The sequence below is a fragment of the Numida meleagris genome, chromosome 2 (assembly GCF_002078875.1).
Source record: "Numida meleagris isolate 19003 breed g44 Domestic line chromosome 2, NumMel1.0, whole genome shotgun sequence".
Classification (NCBI taxonomy): Eukaryota; Metazoa; Chordata; class Aves; order Galliformes; family Numididae; genus Numida; species Numida meleagris.
In genome coordinates, this window is record NC_034410.1 from 98123039 (window position 1) to 98141831 (window position 18793).

Here is an 18793-nt window from a genome sequence, read left to right on the forward strand (position 1 = left end):
CTTGCTGCCACGGAGCAACATAGTCGGTGGTAACATATGCAGTGGTATGTGTCACGCAGAACCATATTGTTCAAAATCAAATTTTGGGAAAAAAATAATGTGATTTTTTTTGGCTTGATCCTAGGCTGGACTCAGTGACCCTGGACAATGCAAATGCAAATGTAATAGATCTTTCTTCAGCACCAGATGTGGAATTCTGTGAATGTCCTCAAGGTTACACAGGAATATCATGCGAGGTAACAGTGTTTTGTGTGTGCAAAATGATCTTCTTTCTGGAAGGATCTAGGTTTTAAAGACAAGCTTCCTTTAATTACACTGCCATAAAAGTATATATTCTGTGGTGAAATGCTGTGTACTGTACACAGTACTGTAGATATTTTCTTCTAGATACGCTAAATAGGATTTTAAGCTTACTTCCTGAATTCTATTTGGTGTCAGTAAAAGATGATCCTACATGCTGCAGCATTAGTGTTGCAGGGGGAGCAGCTGTAAAAGCGCCGTGAAGCTGTTTCAGGCTTACCTTACTCACAAATAGCTCTTTTCCTAGAGCTAGATCTGAACTGCTCAGTGCATTTCTGTTTTATGTAATTAGGTTTATGGAGGCAGTAAGAATCTTAGCAGGGAGGAATGCTAGTCTTCGGAAGATACCACAAGGGTCAAATGCATAAGGCTAGGTGGCATTTTATATATCTGTGAATAGAAGATTGTGGAGGCAGAGCACCACCTGCAGAACAGCAGGAATTATTTTGACAAATAATTTCAATATGAAGCCATGTGCCATAGCTTCATTAATGATTCTGCAGATGAGACAGACCATCTGTTTTTTATTGTCCTATAATAACAAAATTCATATATTCAACTGCAGAAAACTGAACTTATGTGTCTCTAGGGTACAAAGGGCTGAATCAAAGTTTTATGGTGCTAATTCTTATTCCATTCATCCAGTTCAAGTTTAAAAAAGCAAACAAACAAACAAAAAAAAACCTGAAAACATTAGAGAAGAGTTGCAAGTGACATCAACAGAGCTGAAAGAGCATTCAGTTTACCACAGTGTGAACAAGTCAGTGGGTGGTCGAAGTGTTCTCTTTGAAAATGATTTGATGCTTACTTTTAACGCTCATAATGGTGCTGCTTTTTCTCCCCATTTCTTTTCAGTCCTGTCTCCCTGGGTACTACCGGGTGGATGGAATACTCTTTGGTGGTATTTGTCAACCCTGCAAATGCAACGGGCATGCAACTGAATGTGATACTCAAGGTGTTTGCTTTGTAAGTTGTCCTCTGATGTGTTTGTTTCTTAAGCATCTGTTTAGAAATTAGGAGAGCATTTTGGCTGTGGAAGACAAGTTTATGGTGTATGTAAATTTCAAGCTATGGGTACAAATTGTGTATTTTGCTTTCATTCATTGTTTACCTATACTGTGCATGTTCAGGGGGCTCCAATAAAGTGTTCTAAGTAAGATTTTATTTCATTTTATCATTTCAAGTGTGGAATAATTAGAACTAAAGAAAAAATGTCAACATATACCGACTGATAAAAATCTTAACTTTGCTTGCTCAAGCTGACAATAAAACTTGAATAAAATTAAGCTGTGTGAATGTAGGTATGTGTATCTTCCATGACTGACATCGCTGGAAGTTATACACTCCTTTCTGAAGATTTAGCTTTCAGATCTCTCATGAAATTTAAAGGTCTCAGAAATGCAATGACAAAACAGTAGCAAGAAATACATAAGAAATTTGTTACTGTACATGTTTGTAATATGACAAATACGTTTAAATTCATGTTTAAATAACGTTTTGTAAAGAAAAGTTACATTTTAAAATTTAGGAAAGAAACAATGAGGAACTGTTGTAACTTGGTCAAAAAAAAAAAACAACAAAAAATCTTATTTTCAAAGTTGTTCGTGGTTGTTTCCTTGAATCTTAATGCTGTATTGCGTGCAGACTCCTGCAGAGATCCCTCAGGGGAGTGAAAAAACATAAGAAGTAAATATGAAAAGTTTTTTGCCATGTCTCACAGGCTTGTCAGCACAACACAACAGGACCTTTTTGTGATCAGTGCTTGCCTGGCTTTTATGGAAGTCCATCCCAAGGAACTCCTGAGGACTGCCAGCCCTGTGCCTGTCCTCTGAGCTCTGCTGCAAACAAGTAAGCTGCCTGTTTCAGATTTTCTGTTGCATCTTTAGCAAAATTGGAATGTGAGATAAAGAAAAATGGTGTGAAATCTAAAAGAGAAAGAGAAGGAGCTGTCTTTCCCTCTTCATTTGAGCCTGTGTCATAGAGACATTGTTTTGTCAGGCTGTCAAGTGTAGGCTAAGACAGGCTGAGTGAGCTCATGTAGTTTGTACACAAAGTATAAAAAGAAATACTTAGACCTGTCCTTGAACTTGGAACAAAATCACAGTTATCTTTCATGTTCAGAAAACAACAGAAGGACAGAATTGTTGTGCCTGAAACAGAGGAGCCTGGTATGCATACTTGACAAATTTGCTAGAAGAAGGGCCAGGCTTTTAGAAAGTTTTAAAATCTTCCTTTGAAAGAAAAGAAAAATCTCCAGAAGAATTTCTGAAAATGATAATTATGTTTTGACATATTGTGATGTGTAAAACATAGATGTTAATCTAGATAAATGTGCAGTTATGTGGTTATATAAATAGGTGCATGGATTTGAGGAGTGGGTATCAAATGTTTGTAAGTATTTTGTGTTTCTGTGTCTTAATACTAATTTCCACAAATACTGTTGATAGTTTCAGTCCTACTTGCCAGCTGAGTGAAGGAGGTGGAATTGTCTGTGATAAATGTCTTCCAGGCTATGCCGGCTCTCGGTGTGAAAGGTAAGTATGTTAACTCTGGGTAAGGTATCTGTGGGTAAGGCATCTGTGTGATTGTCCTTACTAGCTATTCACCATCCCATCTACTTTGAATTGTTCACACCACATGTACAAAACATTCCTAATAAATTTTTCCTCGTTTTGTCTTTGCTTGTAATACACTGACTCTAGAGTAAAATTTAATAGGAAATACTCTCTTGAGTGAGGAGAGTGACATGACTGCATTTCAGCTGCGTTCAAGACGCAACTGGTCAGGGTGCTAGGTAATTTAATCTAGACAAACTTTATGAAAGGTTGGACTAGATGATCTTTTAATCTCCCTTCCAACCTGAGCTGTTCTATGACAAAGTTTTTTGATCTCTGGTGCAGGTGTGCGAATGGTTACTATGGAAATCCACTCGTGCCTGGACAGTCGTGTGTTCCTTGTGAATGCAGTGGCAATGTAGACCCTCAAGAAGATGGTTATTGTGATACTGTCACAGGCCAATGCTTGAAATGTGTGGGGAACACAGCAGGTCATCACTGTGAAAAGTGTGCTGATGGGTACTACGGGGATGCAGTGACTGAGAAAAGTTGCCGTGGTAAGCTGTTATTATTAGTCTGAGAATGTAAAGAACAGAAAATTGTGGTCTGCATGTAGCAGAATGGATGGGAAGATCCATGTATTTTCCAAAAGAGTGAACCTTCAGGTTTTGAGTTGATAAGTGCAGACTGAAAACTATGGGTTTTGTTTAGCCTGAGGATGGAATATATCATGCTAGGGTCTGACACTTCATATTTCTGAAACTTCCCGGCTTGCTTAATGCTCCCCCTCCAGTGATTTGCTGTAGACATTTTCTGCTTCTGAATTTTACATGTGAGGATGGACGAAATGAACGTCCTAAATGTATCTCACAGAGTTTGTTGTTGCTTTTTGTGTATTTTCTTAGCCCAGATGTGTAGTGCAAATTTTGCTGTAGTATATTAACATCTGTAGGATATAGATGAACAGACAAAACACACATTATGTAACAAATTTGGAATACTGCATACTAACAAATGCATGTATATAAACATGAATTTTTTTTTTCTTTCTTTTTCTAAATATAAGCCTGTGAGTGCCATGTAAATGGTTCCCTTTCCAGTGTCTGTCATCACAAGACAGGCATCTGTCACTGCAAGTCAAATGTGACTGGACAAAAATGTGACAAGTGCTTGGTAAGCAGATATTTACCTGTTCCTAATACCTGTGTTTTTTTCATATCTTGGTCTGCCTGTTTATCTGCTGTTATACCAGCATCAGTGTGAGGAGACACAAAAGGAATTTTTTGGTTGCTTGAAAGCTCGATATATGAGTTTATTTCACATTCTTCATATTTTTCTGGGAATTTGAACTCAAGTTTGCTGTGTAAGAAACCAGTCTGATCAGTCTGTTCAATACTTTAATTTATAGCCTTGGCACAAAACTGTTGATGGACACCAAAATAGTTCAGAAGTGTTTTGGGGAAAAGAGATGATTTTCAGTAGTACAAAATGCAATGTAACTTGGAATCTAAGAAGAGAACTTGTGTGGTCTGAGATGGACTGAGAAGGTTAAAGTCCCGAATATACTACTGGACTACAGGAGGCCTCTGTCTCCTGTGTGATGCAGCTATAGAAAAGGCAAATATGATTTAGGACATGTCAGTGAGTTATTTCCAGCTGAGACAGACAGTACTAATATACCAGTAGGGTCTTATCTAGGTTGCTGTGTAATATTCTGGTCATCCCTGTTCAAGGAGGATGAACTCAGACTAGAGCAGATACAGAGAACAGCAGCAAATAAATTCAGGGGAGCGTGGACCTGTTGTTGGCGAGGAGACCAAAGGTTTGTCTAGACAGGTTTTTGTAGTTGCAAATTGCTCTGCCTGTGCTTTTTGCAGATGTGAAACTGTGACTCAGCCCTCTTCTAAGTCAGGCTGTTCAGGCGTGACAGGGCGCAGTCACATTTGCTGACTGAAAAAAGCCAAACCAGAGGCCACTAACAGACCTGAAGGCATCTTAGTGCTGTGCTTCTGCAAAATGAACTCTGGGAATATCTGAAAAATGCAATTAGTGATAATAAATACATCATGGCTGAACACCAAAAAAGAGATTCAGCTAAAAGACAGGCTTGTTACAAGAACAAATAGGTATTCACTGGTGAGACAAAACAGCAGTTTCTAGTCTTTGCTGAGTATGGAACTGACTCAGAGACGAGAGCAGAAAGTCTGTGCCCAGTTACTGCCCCTGTGCCAGCTGAGCTGAACGCTTTTCAAATTACATGTACCACAGGTCACTGACACGCTCTGTTCTGCTCTTTAATTTGCAGAAATCTGTGCTTTGTCAGCACAGCCTACCCTTGCCCTCATGAAAGGCTTTAATTAAAAATAATGTCAGAGTTTAAAACACAGTCTCACTAATGAGATTAGAGGACCACGAGAGCATTGCAGTATTCATTTCTTCACCCAAATGCATACTTGCATGTAGCTGGGAACAGCAAAGAGATCAGGCCAGGTAGTCCTCTCATAGCAGTCACACAAAGCTGATCAATATTCTTGCAGATCAGATGGCAGGGAAAGTAACCAACAGACTAAGTGTACTTTAACATATCTCCTTCTTGTCCAACAGAATGGCTTTTATGGCTTGCTTACTGGACTTGGCTGTATTCCCTGCAACTGCAGTCAATCTGGCTCCATCTCTGATGACTGCAATCATCAGGGGCAGTGCCACTGTTTACCAGGAGTGGCTGGAGAAAAGTGTGATCACTGTGCTCATGGCTTTCATTCATTGCAGAATGGCGGCTGTACACGTAAGTTCTAATCCATGATTCTTTCAGGGGCTGCGTGAAATTTCTCAGCAGTGTATTTTATGTTACACTCCTGCAAAGTTCAGTTGTTTTGATAAATATTCCAAGCAGTCTGAAGAGTGGTTTCCTAATACTTCGATTAAGTTAGGGAACAAAAATTAAAAACTACTACTATTGCAAACTTCTACAATATCTTTTTCTGTTTAATTCTTCAAAATATGATTTCCTCTTTGATAAAACGGACCATTGATTATATTTTCCCAGTAAGGGAAAACTTTAATCCTAGCTGAGAAGATGCCATCTTCAGATTTATCAGGTTAATAGGATACTCATTCCAACACAGTATATCGTTAAAGAGACGCCTACCCTTTCTCCAACCTCACAGAGACATTTTTTTAGAGTATAGTAATGTGAAATCTTCAGTGGGGTGATATGCTGTGTCTTTACTAGGAATCAATGATCTCTTTGTACCCTAAGTACCCAAAAGGTACCCAAAGGTACCTTTTACCATTTCAGACTTGAAAAATCTGTGAATTTTATTAAAGCAATTAAAAAAGTGTTTCCGAATTTCTGCTTTCTAGCAAGAATAGTATTGCCTTTTTTAATGATCAAATCCCTGATCAGTTTTGCATCCTTTATAACAGCAGTTTCCCCTATAGATTTACTTTTCTCCACAATAATTTTGTTTGGCTTTGTTGATTCCCCTGTGCAAACGCAGCCTTGCTCTTTAAATCACCAAACAGGCTACATCAAACAGGAATGATGGATTTTCAATTAAAAAAAAAAATTGCCACTCTGGTTGTAATTTAGTTCTCAACTAGGGACAAAGAGTACAAGGAGTGCCATACTGTATCATTAAGAAAAGTAAGATTATCAACAGTTGTGGAGTTTATTCTGTTTAGGAAAAGCAAAGCAAGTTAATCATTTGGTCCCATTTCTTTTGCAGCCTGTGATTGTGCTCATACTCAGAACAACTGTAATGCAGATTCTGGTCAATGCATTTGTCCCCCTCATACTCGGGGACCAAAATGTGAACTCTGTGAAGAAAATCACTGGGGACTCTCTCCTAAACTTGGCTGCAAGGTATGGTAGGCTGGCTGAAAAGCCATGACAGTTCAAAACAGTATTACTAAACTGCTACTAAACGTTTACTAAAGCCATATACTCATGCTAGATCTGGACTCTTGTTTTGAGGACCTCAGTTGTTATTTTATGTTTCAAAGTGCTAATGCTAGACTTTAAAGTGTAAAGACTTTCTAAGAATGCTGTCTTTGAAAAGACTGATCCGGAATGTCTCGGTAGGTGTGTAGAACATCTAAGAAATTTGAAGCGTGTATTTTGACTGTTAGTCGCTTAAGCAAGGAACATAGTTTTTGTGCTAACCAAGGATTGATATTATGACTTTAAGAAAAATGAAATATTGGTATCTTCTAAGGCATTATACACTTTAAAAAAATATTTAAAATATAAATGGTATAAGGTAGTTAGTTTATGTTTCCTGAGTGGAGCTTAACATTTATTTTTAAGCACTAAAATGCAACTTTAGTTCAGATCTGAGGAGTATCAACCATTCATACCATTAGGTTTTCCCAGTAAATTCCTGTCAGATATGGCATTGGATTAATCTTTATTTTTTAAATGCTAAGACTTTAAAAAGTCTTAGAATTACACGAGTATAATGGGCAATTTCAGTGGAGAAACCACAAATATAATCATCCTGACAATATCGGTCCTTATATATGATAAGTACCTGACAAGTATGCACATCAGGCAATACTTTTCTTTTTTTGTCTTTAATTTTTTAGAGCAAGAATGATAAAATAGCCCTGTAATATAGTCCTTTCTTCAGAGTTTGCCGTCTCCATGATTTATAACAACTTTCTTTAAACCTCTGCATTGTCAAGCTACTCTCATTCTTTATGTAAACATTTTGTAAATACAGTGTGCTGGTGCCTGTGCCATTTCACTTGGGTAAGGATATGGTGGTGGCAGACTATCACCCCTTAAAGTTTTCATTTCACAGGCTGATTCCACAGTTCTTGCTAGTGATAAAGTTGAATTAAATTGAGTGTTTTCCCAGTATTTGTAATCAATTCCTGGGCACATTGATTGAGCAGAAAAGTATTTCTGTTTGCTTACAACCTTTTTCAAGTCAAGCACTGTGATCAATTAAGAGTAGCTTGAAGTCCTTATTTATCATTATGGCAAACAGAGATGGAAATACATGTAAATTATTTCTGTTATGATAAAACAGAGTTTAACCTTCAGAACTGCAGACCTTTAGTGGTATTTAGGAGGCAGAGTTGTAAACTTATTTGGTCGTAAAGTGTGTTAGACTATGCAGTGTAATACATAGTACTGAGAGAGTGAGAAGTCTGCTTAATACAAAGGGTGAGCAACAAATGTGTGAAGAATGCTAGAGGATACACAAATATGCTTGTAGGTTTTGTGCACTGAACTGCAGTGTATGCTAAACTTCCTACTTTTGGATTTAGTGAGATTCTCAGTTCCTGATCAAAAACCTAATAAAACTAGAGCAAGTTGTAGACTCTATTAAAGCTCCTGGAAGACTTAGAAGAATGTCAGCGTTAGATTTTTCTTTCTATTCTATTTATAAAATTTATATATTATATATATTATAATGTTATAATATATTTATAAAATTATTCTACTTATATGTGTATGTGTGCATATATATATATTTCGTCCAGTATTTACATAACATTACCATAATTTATTTATTACACTCAAGAAATATTGTTTTAATTAAGATATTTTTGAATTTTATCTTCTTGGACTCGTTCCTTCAACTCCTTTGGTTCTAACCCAGTTCTGGGAATCAACAAAGCTTACATTTTACATTCCACTGTTTAATAGAAATATGACATACAAGTCTTCATTTAAAAGATGAAGCTATTCCATGTCTATGTGGAAGTTTGCTTTTATATTACGTAGTAATTGTTGACTAACATTGAGGTTTAATGGCAACTTTAAATTTACTATCCAGTTGCTGTTGTAACAAAATTGATTTTAAAGATCTATTAATGATTTTTTTTCCTGTAAGGCCTGCAACTGTAGTGACTCTGGTTCAAACAGTCTCCAGTGTGATGTTTTGACGGGTCAGTGCCAGTGCAAAGCTGAATTTGGAGGACAAAACTGTTCCAGATGCGCATTAGGCTACAGGGACTACCCGGACTGTGTTGCCTGTGACTGTGACTTAAGCGGAACCAAAGCAGAGGTGTGTGATGACACTGAAGGACTTTGTGGCTGTGAAGAAGAAACTGGCATCTGTACCTGCAAGGTATTGAAGTATTCAGACGTTTTTGGGACACATTGGTGTTTCTCATAATTTATTTCATAAAAATCATAGAAACTGTACAGATGAAACAATCTTAGACTGCATCCCTCCTTTGAGATATTTCTAAGTACACAAAAAATCACCCCTAATGGATTTTCTGTGCCAGTGCTAAGCCAGTCTTGTTATGAGTCAGCTGGATTAAAAACTGCAAGATGAGTTTCCCAGGTTGGGCAAACACTGCTGCAGGCAAAAGAGAGAGCATTAATGCTAAGGAACACCCCATTGTTACTTCTCTTCTCAGAGGTTCCTGAGATAATGCTAGAAATGCTAGTTTGCCTCTCCTACTACCCTCTATTTGAAGCAGCCAGGTAATTTCATTTTCAGTTTGTGGTCATAGAATTATTGAGGCACAGGACTGCATTTCTCTTTTAGACACAACTCATGGAATTGATGTAGATATGTGCTAAGAAGTGGAGAACAGACCCATGCTTGATCATTTCTAACTGACTAATGCTGAATTCTTGCTAATTTTACAGAACAACCACTGTACATTTGACAGAACGATGATTTCAAATCTTTTATGGGAGTTGGCATATTTATTGACATCAGTCTTTCTCACTGTAGGCCTAAATTCAATTTGACTGCATTTGCTAAATGTAAAATTCATATGTTTATTCTGTGCTAAGTGAATATCTATAATGTCCTTTCTACAGTACATTCAGAATCCTGTTTTTCATGTATTAGTACAGTAGGGTAGAAATGAAAAAGGATTGAGGATGCATTTGTTTTGATTTTTCTTTTGCTGCTCGATTTCTGTCTGACTCACAAAGGGCAAAGACACCTTTTTTGAATAGGTCAATGTACTGGTCAAAAGCTCTGAGACAAGATTTTTGCAAACCTTATTAAATATATGAGAATGGTGCTAGTGACTTCAATGTCACTATATTTCTCTGTATGCTGTTAATGCCATCTGATACCATTTTTAATGATACATTTTTTGAGTGTTTCACTTATGCCAGCTGCTTTTTGCTTTGCAAATAGTGCCAATAATAATAGCTCATAAGTGCATTCCTTTGGGGTTGCTATTTAAAAGGTTATTTTTCCAGTACACATAGAAGGTTGAAAAAGAGGAAAAAGGACCATTGAAGAAAATTAATTCTTATGCAATGAGCAATATAGAAAAAATGCTACTACCTTAAGCCAGGAAAATTCTATTCCTTCATCGAGTCTAGGAATACTCTGCTGCCAGAGTTACACTTCACATTGTAGGTCACATAATCATCTTGAGTTTTCTGAAACCATCTATGAGATTCAAACAATTGCGGACAAAAGGGTTGTTTCTTTCTTAATTAAAAAGGTATAAATTCCTTACATGCTGTTTTGACAGGTTATTATTTTGTTCTCTGTGTAGAGATAGCATATCTACAGCTTCTTCCATTCTAAATGGAAAACATTTTTGAAAGCTAATTAAATGTAAGAAAACTCCAGTGGAAAAGCTATTGTATTCTTATAATAGAGAAAAATGAGGTACAGAGAATTTTTTTTCAACTCATTCACACATGATTTTATTAGGTTTGGAATCACAGAATTGCAGAATGGCCTGAGTTGAAAAGAATCACAATGATCGTCTAGTTTCAACCTCCCTGCTGTAGGCAGGGTTGCCAACCACTAGACCAGGCTGCCCAGAGCCTCGTCCAGCCTGGCCTTGAATGCCAACAGTATATTAATTCAGATGATACAATCTGATCTTTTAAAAATCCTATTCATAATGATAGGAAGAAACCAATAAATACAAAACGGATAATCTCAACATTTTTCTTAATCTGATTATGTTGCATGTTCAAATTTGTGTTCCCTATACTATAAACAAAAGCAATACTTAAGAATTATCTCAGGTATCTTGCTAATACTGAAGTCTGAATGGGCATTCTTTTATTAAAAACAGGAAATACTAAGCACAGAAATGTAATATACAGGTTTTTTTTTGAAAAGGTTGGACTGTTATTGAAAAACACGGTAATAGAACACTTACTTCAATGCAACAAATATATGCCCTCATAGGCCTCTCTCCAGTCTTCTGATTAATAATGGGATCGACACTAATTTTTCTAGTGTTTCTTCAAGTTGGACTTAACAATGGAGAACTAAATGCAAAAACAAATGCTTAGGACTATGTCCCTTGATTTCTATAAATATTGAGCATCTTCTTTTGGCTTGAAGAGCCTGTTTTTTTAGATGGGGGTGGGGGAAAGAAGGGTTTTGTCTTCAGTGGAAGAACATAGTTGCTATTTTTAGTTAGGAATTTGAATACATGAAGTTTATTTATGTTCCATGTTTTTAAAAAACGTTGTTGTGTAATTGAAATGAAATATACTGCTAGCAAAGTAATGTGAGTGTGCTGCTGTGCTTTTTTTCTCTTTCCTCCAGGAAAATGTATTTGGGCTACAGTGCAGTGAGTGTAAGCCTGGAACTTTTGCTCTGTCTGCTAATAATGCACTAGGTTGTACTCCATGTTTTTGTTTTGGATTGTCTACATCTTGTCTGGAAGTAGAAGATCATGTGAGAATTCCTGTAAGTAGAGTGATATAAATGTGTGGGTGGAGTTTGGTGTTATGCTCATGATGCCACACTGGTGTACCAAAAGGTTGCATATATTTCATGAACCACGTGCTCACAGGTAGCTCACAGGGACAGTGACTTTTGGCAAATCGGCAAAAAAAAAAGTAGTCTTATTTCTGAAACCTCGTGTTTGACTCCACATATTTTGAAAAAAATTGAGTTTAAAAATATTCCCCAATATTTTTGGCTTGGGATTTTATAACTATAAAATGGATTGTTGACTATCTAAAGGATACTAAGACTATTAACGGTATGTTACATTGGGATAAAAATATTTTTGTTAAATGAATCTATTGCTCTTCATGTTGTAGATAACCTTAACTCCAGACCAGTCCATCCTGCATGTAGTAGCTCAAAGTAACCTCACTGGAACAGTGGAAGGAGTATTTTCACAATTTCCCGATGTTTTACTGGACGCTGCCATTGTCAGAAAGTACTTAAATACAGAAACATTTTACTGGAGGCTACCAGAGCAGTTTCAGGGAGACCAGGTGAGACCATTAAATAGTTAGAATGCTTTCTAGATAATTTCTTCAGTCTATAAATGTCACTCGTTTTTTGTATAATGGTCACTTTATCTTGATAAAATTTTTGTGTTAGTTCAATTCTTGTAGGTAATAAAATTATATGAATATAATTAAATAAATGAACTTAATTATAGCAAGCACAAACTATATGTTTGCACTACCCTTTTCTAATGAGATTTTACTTGATTCTATAATGGGTAACACTCATATTTAATTATGGTATTACTTTCCAGAAATTATATGGGGGGGGGGGGAAATGTGTGATATATTCAATTGTAGTTTAGAAACTTGAAAGGGCTTTCAACCTTGACACTAGATTCAGTATATAGATCATGGAATCTCTACTACTTAGGAATTTATTGAAAATTGAATATACGCCTTGAAAGGTCCTAAAGAAGAAACTGCCTGCTTTTTAGAAATACATGTTTAACCTTGGTGCAAAAACTGCTGAGTTTAAATCAATTTTCATGTTTTATTGCCATTTTATCAAAGAGCTGTCAGTTTTCAAATCTTCTGATGACATTAAAACTAGTAGCTATAACCTTGGGATAAATAAAAATAATGATTTTATATCCAAACAGCTCATGGCATATGGAGGCAAACTGAGATATACCATTGCTTTTTATGCTTTGGATGGCTTTGGAACCTCAAATTTTGAGCCACAGATTCTAATGAAAGGGGGTCGTACCAGCAAATTGGTCATCTATGTAGACAGCCCTTCTCCAGAAAATGGAATAAGAAGTGAGAAAGAAGTAGAAATGAAGGAGGTAAGCTAAAATGTTGCCGAAATGGAGATGTGTATCTCATATGAGCTCTTACAGAGAAGCCCCATATATTTAAGTAAATACATTGAGAAATGCATACCTGATCTCAAACAGACTGGATTACGTTGCACCTATTTCATTAAAAAATGTTTGAGAAAATCATGTTATAGAAGCAGATAACGTTTTGACATTGTTTCCTCTTTTGAAAGTGCTGAAGATGTTGCCATAGGAAGGTTTACAAAGAGAAACTCAGATTTCAAAACTGTGACCTTATTTGATCCCTAAAGCTCTGCTGCCTGGGACTGAGGTGAGAGCTAGTCTTGATAGGATGCAGGACATAATGAAAAAACATCTGTGTATCAAACTGTACATAAGAGTGCTGTGTAGTCCTAATCCTTTGACTGTTTAGGTCCTATAGTTCAAGCCAAAAAAAAAAAAGGTAGTGCCGCAATTGCTGTCCTGCAGAAACTAGGAATGGAATTTAGGCACATAGAAGGAAAAGAGAGAGGAAATGGTATAAAAACATATTTTGTTCTAACGTAGATCCAGATGTTGGATTTTCTGGGGCAAAGCGTATAGACTCAGTCACTAACTCTATTTCCAGAAGAAAGTATGAGAAGGAAGAGACCATTAACTTTAAGTGAACTTAAACACTCATGGTTTTAATTATGTGTACTATGTTCCCTTAGGATTCTTGGAAGTATTTTAATTCTGTGTCTGACCAGCCTGTCTCACGTTCTGACTTCATGTCTGTGCTAAGCAATATTGAATACATCCTTATCAAGGCATCTTATGGCCAAGGATTACAGCAAAGCAGGTAAAGCAATAAGCATTTGCTTATTTTATTGCATTTAATATAATTTAACTTGGAAATAGTCCCAGCTGAACTATACAGTAAGTATTTAACTCAAATTAGAGGAATCTTCTGTTTCCTACTTATAAATTAAATTCCTCTTTCGTAAGAAAACATTTATTGCCTTTAAATTCAAACAGAATCTCTATTTCTTTCTATAAGACAGTAAATATCTCTACTGCTTATTTTGATAGAAATGCCCATAAGGAAGCACAAAGCTTTACAGGTTGATGCAGTGTTCTACACGATGGGCAATATAGTTAGATGTTTTCTGTATTATTCCTTTACCAAGTTATTTTTACGGGTAATGAATTTTTTCTTTGTTTTTCATTTTGCCGTAGAAGAGTTGAAACACACGATCCTCTGAGTTCTTGTGTCTGTACAAATCTGGTCCTTTCCTGTAGTTTTATATACTGTGGTCTATGGTAGTGAAATATTCCCACCTCAGAACAATAACATTTTACTGCTGTCTTGAACAGAAATAGGTTACTAATGAAAGGGAGGAGATAACATATGATCGTTGCATCAGGTGGTTTAGAAGCAACAACACCAGCAGAGATGCATCCAAAAAAAACCTTATATACTTGCATCTTTACACATCCATGGAGCAGAGCTGTTGTATTTCTCTTTAGTCTTTCTGAGGCTGAAGTGCATACTCTTGCATGGTGAATCTGTCAGTTTTTGCAAACTGATGAGAATCAACCTGTATTACTTTGAAGTACTTCTGATATTTTTGCTGTATGTCTTGAAATCCCATATATCCATTAAAAATACCTTCAGATTTTATTGGGATGTTTCATACTCATTGTATTATTGAATAGTTTAGGTTGGAAAGGACCTTAAACATAACCTAATTCCTACCTTCCTGCCACGCGCAGTGGTATCTTCCATGTGGAAAATAAGATTGTGGGAGAGTATATATGGTAGCTCTTACCTTGATATATAAAAATGTTTCTATCTTAGTTTTGGTGTTAGACCTTCTCTAGATCTTCATGCTGTCTTCTACGCTTATCTTATAGAATTGCAAATATCTCAATGGAAATTGCAGTGAAGTTTGAAGAGATGCATCTAGGCAGATCTAGAGCTCATCTTATAGAGCAATGTAGATGTCCTGCTGGCTATGCTGGATTCTCCTGTCAGGTACTAAATACTTGAATTCTTTCTGTGGCAGATAATAATAAAATTACACAAATGACTTTCAGAATTGTTTGTAACTGTTGACAACCATAATCTTTTTTTTTTTTTTTTTAATTTTATTCCCTTTACAAATAGAGCTGTGCTCCAGGATACTACAGGGAGAAGCCTAAAGAATTCAGTGTAAGAGATACTATTATAGCACCCTGTGTGCCATGTCAATGCAACAATCACAGTGAAACCTGTGATCCTGAAACCGGAAAGTGTTTGGTATGTACAATTTATGCATTTTTACATTGGTTTCAGCTTAGCATGCAATGACTATAATCTATGAAGGGAGTTTCTGGTAATAGTATGTGGCTATACTGTTTGGAAAAACTATAATTTTCCCTATCTACATCTATAAATCCACGTACTATTTCCCATAGAGTCTATTCAGTAAACTTATCAAGCTTTTTGGTCACTATCTTAAAAATGATTAATAATTTTAGGTTTAATTATATTTTATAAATAACTTGTGTGTATGAATTCAGTTTATCTGCTTTGCTGTGTGACTTTTTGATCTCTGTTCCTTGGTCTGGTCAGGATCTGCTTAATCACACAAAATAGGAGAAGTAAAGGAAGAACTAAGCCATTCCACACTACAGACAAGGTCGAAGTCAAATTCTTTGTCTCTCTTGAAGCAAATATTCTCTCAGCTGCTTTTAAGAGGCTCTTTTGGGCTTCCTGAGAGTAAAGTAGTCTAAGAATATGCTTCAGCTAAGTTAACTTCTTCATTTCCATCATTTTGTCTCAAAAAGTGCAAAGAGGGGACACATAGGCCTCTTCTTGTCTTGTGAGCTCACAGCTCTGTCTAAAGCAAATTCTCAGCTATCCAAAGAAGACGTAAGTATCTTCTTTGGTATGATTCAATGACAAGGTATTCTTTCCTAAAGTTTGTTTTACTTGCTTTATTTGTCCAGTGGTGAGTTGATTATTTCTAAGTCAGCTTCTGCAGAATTCACTTTTGAAGTCATTTTATAAGTTTCCTAGGTCCTTCAGGCTCTTTGTAAGCCATTCTTTCACCAAAAGTATGAATCTCATAAGAATGATGGTTCTCATTACTGAGGCCAAACCACGCAGGTCTTTGATACTTAAAGAATAACAGTCATTCATTCTCTCAGCTTCTCATTGCAGGGGTAGCGAATCACCCGCATGTTAAGATTACTACTTAGAGATTTCCATCTGAGTTGTGTAGGCAAAAGAAATTATTTTCACCTCTGACTTCTGTACCCATGCAGTAGAAGGCTGTATTGTTACTGCTCACTGTACTCTGCTAACCTCTAAAATGTACACACTCACAAAAATAAGAATCATAGAAAAGAAGAAAAAAAAAATCAGAGGGAACTGGTTTTATTATGTTCGTAATACTGATTTAGTATTTTAATATTAATAGCACTGGCTGTTGATCAGTAGTCTTTGCAAATTAAATATAGTGTCTGTGAAACTTAACTGTGATTGTTTATTGGTTTATAGCTGCCAAATGCATTTATGGAAACATGAAAATTTTGTCTTTTTGGTCCAGATATCCTGTTTAATTTTTTCATTGGTTACTTTTGTAGGACAATTTTTTTTTTTGTACTGTGATTTCCTGATCTAAATTGGATTAGTAGAAGTAGAAATATACAAATCCTAATGGAAATTCAGAACAGATATTAAGTCAGCCTGCCTGATGGAATGGAAAATATGCTGGCATTTTGCTTATTTTTGCATAGAACATCCCTCTACCCAGAGAATGCTGACCGATGGGTGGTGACATTTAGATGTGATTGTTAAAGGCTTGATGCATTTATGGATTGGGGAGAAGATAAAATTCTTCTTGTTTGTTGTTTAAACTATGTGAATTCCTTTTTTGTGTACCAGAACTGCAGAGATAACACAGTTGGTGATTACTGCAGTGCTTGTGCCCCAGGCTACTATGGGAAAGTAATTGGATCTGTCAACGACTGCTCTCTTTGTGCCTGTCCCAGAGCCAACCCTGTTAGGTAACCAGAACTTATTAAATCCAGTGTACATTCTAGCCCTCCAGATGCCTTGTGCTGTATGTCCTACCTCCTATGACCCACACTCTATGGCAGTAGGAGATAGGTATTGTTACATGTCCTTAATTTTTTGTTTTCTGAAAGCTACTTATTTTAGCAAGTACAACTTACGTTCAGAGTTCACATGCAATGAGGACTTGGTGAGGTTTTAAAACAAAATGATTGACTAATAGATAATGTCATTTTTTTCTCAGATTTTATAGATAATGGAGTAAGTTGCACTGACATACTTCAGTTTCATTCTAAAGACAGTGCTTCAGTATTTCAAGCCATTTCCAGCCAGTTCAGGGGCTTTTAATGAGATGAATAGTAGGAAAAAAAACAAGTACTCCTTTGTTTGAAATTTTTATGTCTGTTCATAGACAAAGTTATTTTTAAAATCAAAATGTTATACAGACTGCTTTTTATCTAGAAGCTTGAAAAGCACCATTGCTTTTGGATAATTGAGTCATAGCATGAGTGTGACTACTCCAATGTTCTCATGCAGATATCAGTTAGATAAATTTTGTAGCCATATCATGCCAATCCCTTACCTTACTTTCTTCATCTGTAAAATACTGTTGAAACAATGGATATAAATCCATGCTGATTTCTTTGGAGTATTTTTTGCAGAGGGGTGTATTAATACAGAAAACCTGCAACCTTCTAGATTCCCAGTGTGCTTTTATGCGGCCGTGCAGAGGGCAAAACTGAGCTAGGAAATGGCTCAGACAGCGAGGGTGTGTTTGAAAGTGGGTGATGGACACCAGAACTATCTTGCTGGAACAGGAGGTGGCTGACAGCTTCCATTCTGGCACACAAGAAGCATAACTCCTCAGCTGCTCTGGAGAGGGGGAACTGAGAAAAATCACCAGCATAAGATGACTCAAGAAAGATCTCTTTCAATTTGTTTAAGCATTGTCATATCTTCCAAACTGAAAGTTGTAAGATGCTTTAGCATGATAGGCAGTAAAGGAGTTGCATTGGAGGAAAGCAATCTTTATAAGAAACAGAATACACATTCTAGCCCACTGCATCAGATTGAACAGAGGATACTATTGCTTAGAAAATTTGATCTGTGGCTAAATGAGGTTCTTTGTCATTGCATGGTTTTCCATTTCTGTGCTAGCAGGTATTTGTTTTTTCTTCCTCCAGTTTTAGTCCCACTTGCGTCCTGAAAGGTGTCCAGGATTACCACTGTGATGCTTGTCTCCCAGGTTATGAAGGACAGTACTGTGAAAAGTGAGTTGTACACAATGTCTCATTTTTTTTTCCCCCAAATTACAAGGACAGTTTTGAACAATACAAGCCATACTTCTTCTTGGAATAGATTATTCATAAATAAATACACGAATATGTGTGGAAGGACTTTGTGAGTTGTTAGCTACTGTAAAGAAGCTGTTAATCAAAAATCTATCAGTGATTCTCAAAGATAAACATGATATCTGGTTTTATGATGAATATCCCCTGATGTTCATTGCCTCATTCCTCCCATTGTAGGTGCTCCCTTGGCTATTATGGTGACCCTCAGCTTCCTGGAGGCAATTGCCATCCATGTCAATGCAATCCAAGTGGCTCTGTTCATGCTAATTGTGATCGTGCAACTGGCAAGTGCCTCTGTAAGCAGGGTGTGACAGGACAGCTCTGTGAGGAGTGTGAACCAAGACATCTTCTTCTGGAAGAAGAGTGTGTTTGTAGGTGGCTTTGAAATTGTTTATTTCTGGGCTTTGGTTTATTCCATTAGTGTTTTTCTATTGGTTGGTCTATTCTCTCTATAAAAGGTTTGAACTGATCAGTATCCAAAGAGGTTCTGTCTAACCTCAACTATTCTGTGATTCTGTAAACAAAGAGGAAACTGCAGTGCAAATCATAATATCATACCAGCAGTTAATCATTAAATT

At 36.5% G+C, this 18793-nt stretch overlaps 1 protein-coding gene across 3 annotated transcripts in view; it reads left to right on the plus strand.

Annotated features, from left to right (window-relative positions):
- Nucleotides 1-18793, plus strand: part of LAMA1 (laminin subunit alpha 1) — a 99800-nt gene that overhangs the window by 46907 nt on the left and 34100 nt on the right. For all 3 annotated transcript variants that reach the window (XM_021386617.1, XM_021386618.1, XM_021386619.1), the window contains 18 exons: nt 125-236; nt 1156-1266; nt 2021-2148; nt 2748-2834; nt 3201-3412; nt 3922-4028; nt 5460-5640; nt 6584-6720; nt 8702-8938; nt 11363-11506; nt 11866-12045; nt 12663-12848; nt 13535-13662; nt 14718-14838; nt 14971-15102; nt 16735-16856; nt 18048-18134; nt 18393-18586. In XM_021386617.1, coding sequence (XP_021242292.1) covers nt 125-236; nt 1156-1266; nt 2021-2148; nt 2748-2834; nt 3201-3412; nt 3922-4028; nt 5460-5640; nt 6584-6720; nt 8702-8938; nt 11363-11506; nt 11866-12045; nt 12663-12848; nt 13535-13662; nt 14718-14838; nt 14971-15102; nt 16735-16856; nt 18048-18134; nt 18393-18586 — 2606 coding nt within the window. The remainder of the gene's footprint in view (nt 1-124; nt 237-1155; nt 1267-2020; nt 2149-2747; nt 2835-3200; nt 3413-3921; nt 4029-5459; nt 5641-6583; nt 6721-8701; nt 8939-11362; nt 11507-11865; nt 12046-12662; nt 12849-13534; nt 13663-14717; nt 14839-14970; nt 15103-16734; nt 16857-18047; nt 18135-18392; nt 18587-18793) is intronic.